Source organism: Pygoscelis adeliae, unplaced genomic scaffold, assembly GCF_000699105.1.
Source record: "Pygoscelis adeliae isolate BGI_AS28 unplaced genomic scaffold, ASM69910v1 Scaffold120, whole genome shotgun sequence".
NCBI classification, from domain to species: domain Eukaryota; kingdom Metazoa; phylum Chordata; class Aves; order Sphenisciformes; family Spheniscidae; genus Pygoscelis; species Pygoscelis adeliae.
This window is the reverse complement of record NW_008824032.1, coordinates 3,970,918-3,975,439: the sequence shown is the minus strand read 5'-3', so window position 1 is coordinate 3,975,439 and position 4,522 is coordinate 3,970,918. Positions and strand designations below refer to the sequence as shown.

The window sequence follows — 4,522 nt, the reverse complement described above, 5'->3', positions numbered from 1 at the left end:
AGCTCATGTCTGGATTCTGGCAGTCCAGCTCAGCCCCAGATGCCATGTTCCTGCAGGTCCAGGTACGCCTTCCAGTCCTGCTCCCCTCTCGTGCACGACCTGCTGCTCCATGGCAAAGTGACTGCAGAGCTGTGCCTCTGCTTTAGTAGCACTGCTGGTACTGCACCTGGTGGCTCTAGAGCTGGGTCTCCTGGGAGTAACTGATGTCAGCACATGAGGAACCAAAACAAATTGCACAGTCATTTGACTAGGAATTAGGATGGGAGCACGACCCATGTTTGCTGCCTCTGCTAGCCCTGTTCAGAATACACTTTGAGAGATGTCACACATCCTTTTTGTAACATCTCTCTGCATTGCTCAGAGAAGTTTGCCTCTGATCTGGTGTCACACTCCCCTTCTCTCCACAGTCGCTTGGTTTTGACCTTTTGGCCCGCTCCAATTATCACTGGCAGCTGTGCTTCTCCCGTGCTGAGCATATACTCATGGAGGGACTTGATGAAGATGGTGGTTGTCGCATGAAGTGCTTCAGGGTCTTGAGGCAGATGAAGGAAGATGTCTGGTGTGCTGGAAATAAGCCTGTCATCACAGCTTATCACCTTCAGGTAGGCATCACCGTGATACCAAGACACGGTCTCAGTATCTGTTGCAGGGGCTTCCATCCAGTAATGTCAAAATATCATGGCGTAAATCACTGTAGCGTCTATGTAACTTCTAAGGTAACTGTCGAAACTGCAGTAGTGTTTCATTGCTTTACAGTGGCAAGAAGTTCAGTAAATATATGTTCCAAACTTCAATAAGAAACTAAAGCCTGTAGGAACATTATGATTGCAGCAACATAAATAATGTTAGAGTTGAGGCCCCTGCTCTGTTTTGACTTCACACAGGCATTGTAATACTGTCTTTAATGTGTAAGCACAGTTACCTCCTGCTTTTTGACTATCCCAGCCACCCATATCCATCTATCTATCTGGAGGAAAATTGTGCATTTGTCTTTGTGGATGTGCACCAAACAAAATTCTTAGGTGAGCATTATTTCATGAATGAGGTGCAAACTGACAGTTCTGGTGTTGATTCACCTGGGGTGGGAAGGGAGGAAAGAGGTAAACGGGTGGTAGCCTCCTCCCTGCACGTACTTCAGGGTTCAAGACAGCTTCAAACAACATTTGTGAAGAAGAGACAGAAGGCTCTGCTATGACTGTGTCCTCACATCTGACAGCTGCAGACACTGATGGACCACAGGCAGCACCATTTATCAGACAGTAGAGCAATCCTGTTTTCTGGGCCTCCATCCTCCTGGAGCTGCCAGGGAGAGGCTGTTCTTCTCCAACCTTAAAGCCTCAAGCCACCAGGCTTCCACAGTAGTTACTGATCTTTTGGTGTCCAAAACCAGATGCAATGCCAAGATTTCTCCTAAAGAAAAGGTTGTGACCATCAAATGCTGTTATAGTCATGGGGCTAATCTAAGTCAAGATAGAGTCAAAAATTGTTGACGAGGCTGGTTATAGCTTAGCAGAATGCAAGACCTCTCAGTGCCTGTAAGAACAACTTGGTGGAAAAACTGTCATAGGTAGGAGAAAGTGGAAAACCATTTAATTGTTAGTAACAATCTCCTTCTCTGGCTGAAGGAGAAGAGGTCCAGGAAGTGCTGTTGCATGGACTCTTGATCAAAATAAAAAGCTCTTTAGAAGCTCTTCAGTTCTTTACTGTGACTGTACTTCAGGCTTTTACTGCAAGAGAGGATTGGTTTACCAAACAGGAGGAATGCTTCAACATTACTTACATTTAAAAAAGAAAAAAAAGAAAAGAAAAGAAAAAACAAGAGAGAGAAACAGCGGATAAACCAGCAACTGAGCGGAGGCTTAGTGTTAGGTTTCTTCACATTATCAGGTTTCCCCTGTCAGAGGTATCCAACAATTATTATTAAACAAGACTCCACGTGAAAAAGGCCCTCTATGACAGACAAAATCCTTCCCCCAGAAGTTGTGAAAGCCTCAGAGGACCAAGTAAGCGCGCTCATTATGCTTGCCTCCATAGGAATGAAGTTCAAGATCAGGAAGTCCGAAAGACCTAGGTACATTTTGAAAGCCAACTCTATGCCTCTGGTAGACAGCTGGCAGTTAGGGATGGTTCAGTAAATGCTGAGGATATATCAGCTGTTTGTCACCTGACTGGAAGAGCAGCGCTATTTTCCTTGTCTCCAGAAACTTCATTGCAACTGCTGCCTGTGGATCTTGCTGAAGTAGTTTTAGTGTGATGAAAGGTAACTGCTCTGCAAGTCTCCAAGGAGTAGCTCTCGCAGAGTTACAGCTTGAATTCCTCACTACATCTTTTGTTCCCCAGCAACACCAAAAAAAAGTCTTTGTGGTTATTGCAGCTGTGAAAAAAAATTGTTCACATTTGAAAAGCTGTCTGAGAAGAAATTTGTCACCAATACAACTATTGCAAGGCTACTGGAGGGAAAAACTAAACCAGGCAATCCAGAAGAGTGTGGCTTATTTTAATGAAATTCTACCTCTGAAGAAACAGAGGAGTCGAAGGCTGTAGTTCAACCACGTCTCATGGCATCTGTGGATCTCTTTTTGCATCACTGAATCTGCAAAATAAAATTGGGATTCAGAGGACAGTAAGGAACTTAGCAGAATTATTGAACCCAAGATGGGTGACTTTGTACTTTAAAAACTGATTTCAGGTTGACCAAGGCAGTCAGTATGGCTTTTTTGGTACAGTAAGTGTAAATACCTCGAGAAAATTCTTCTCATTCACAGGAAAGTCTGAAAAATGCAACATGGGCAGCGTAAAAATAATACTATTAGAGCAATAATCATATGCATTTTGTTATTTTAACTATGGATTTCTTGAATGTAAAATCGCATAAAATAAACTTGGGGGAATAGAACATACCACATGCTGTAAGTATCACGTGTCAGAAAAAAACAGGCTGCACTTGACCAGAAAGCGTGCCTTGCACCTGCAATAGTTGCTTGGAATCTCAATCTGTTTGGGATGCAGATCTGTGCACATCTTCAGCACAAATACAGCTGAAGCTAACAAATAATTATGTTAATCTGATTATTCTTCTCTCCCTCCTTGCACCTACTGGCTTCTACACTTTTATAATAGGCCGTTTTCTACAGCCTAAAATGCTTGGCATTTCTACAGAGGCTCCTGTTGGAGGCTGGCAAAGAGGCTAAGATTATTTTACCAAGACCATTTTCCTTGGGCTCCTGGCCCAGTCAATGGAGAAGGGCTCCTCTGGGAAGAGATCCTAACAGGGCACATCAGAGTTGCTCCGCCTGATCCCCAGAGGAGGCTTTAGTTGTGATCCCTCTGTCGCAGAAATGTTAACACAGGGAGATAGCAGTGCGAGTGTCTCTGATTTCCAAGGCTGTCAGACATTTACCAGAACTAAAACTGCCTTAGGAAGCTGTGTGAGCCCTTGACAGAACCTCTAACACCTCTTCTCTCCCATCTGCTTCTTGCAGACAGTGCTATTCTGGACGTGTGAAAAATACCCACGCACCAAGGATTGGCGCTGCTTCCCCGAAGCCTTTCTGAGGCTGGTGCAGAAGCTGCACAAGTGTGTAAGCCAGCACTTCCTCAAGCATTACTTTGTCAAGAACACCAATCTGCTCAAATACACCAATACCAGTGACCTGGACCTGGTGGCCAGGAAGCTCGCAGTCTTCTTGGAGAACCCCGTCTTCTGCCGGGACTGAGGCAGGAAAAGGCCTCCTCACCCCAACCCTGAGCTGATCCCCCGCCTCCTCTCCCCACCTGTGGTTGTTCTTCGTGTCCTTCCAGTAGATGTTGCAGCTGGCTTTCTAAAAAAGTTGGCACATGCAGCGTGAAAGAGAAGTGTCAAGCTGGCAGCAGTGGGCGGTGAAAACTGATGGGAGGTATCGCTTGATGCCCAGCTGATCTAATTTGCTTTCAGCAGTGACAGCCCGCCTGGAAGCTACAGCCAGTGAAACCCAACTTTCTGTGTCAGTCAGACCAGGCAACTGCCTTGTTCTGTGTCTCTAGTCCTGTGGCACCTAAGCAGAAAGATGGTGCAAAGACGTCTTGCTCTGCTGCCTACCAGCTGTGTAACCTAGCACATATATTGTTGCTGCGTCCCCCTTTCTCACAAGGTCAGTGGGTTTAATTTCCTGCTTACCTCACAGGCCAGCTCTGCAGAAGAGCAGAGGAACATTTCTGAAGTGTACTGAAGCTGGAAGCTTTCTCAGAGGCACTTCGATGCCTCCATCTCCAATTAAATGGGGATCCTGCTCCAGTATGAAGATAACCATGCTGCTAGTGTTGAATAGCTCAAGGGAAGTAAGTGGAGGAACGGTGGTTTTTGCCTCCTCCTCATTTTTCTCTCCTCCACTTCCATTTTTCTTCCAGTTGCTTCAGATATGTTTTCTTCATGTTTGCCTTTGCCAGTTGTGTTAGTGCCATACAACCAGGGGACTTTGCCAGAGCAGATTTTGTTCCCACCTCTGGCTCCATCCAGCAGGCTGGAGGAGGAGCAGGTCTTTCC

General features: G+C 45.6%; 1 protein-coding gene across 1 annotated transcript in view; it reads left to right on the top strand.

Annotated features, from left to right (window-relative positions):
• The window catches only part of MAB21L3 (mab-21-like 3 (C. elegans)), a 16,968-nt gene extending 13,166 nt beyond the window's left edge, over positions 1–3,802 (top strand). Inside the window, exons 5-6 of the mRNA XM_009329361.1 lie at positions 408–602; positions 3,483–3,802. Of these exons, the coding sequence (XP_009327636.1) occupies positions 408–602; positions 3,483–3,716 (429 nt within the window). The 3' untranslated portion in view covers positions 3,717–3,802. The remainder of the gene's footprint in view (positions 1–407; positions 603–3,482) is intronic.
• The last annotated feature ends 720 nt before the right edge of the window (positions 3,803–4,522 follow it).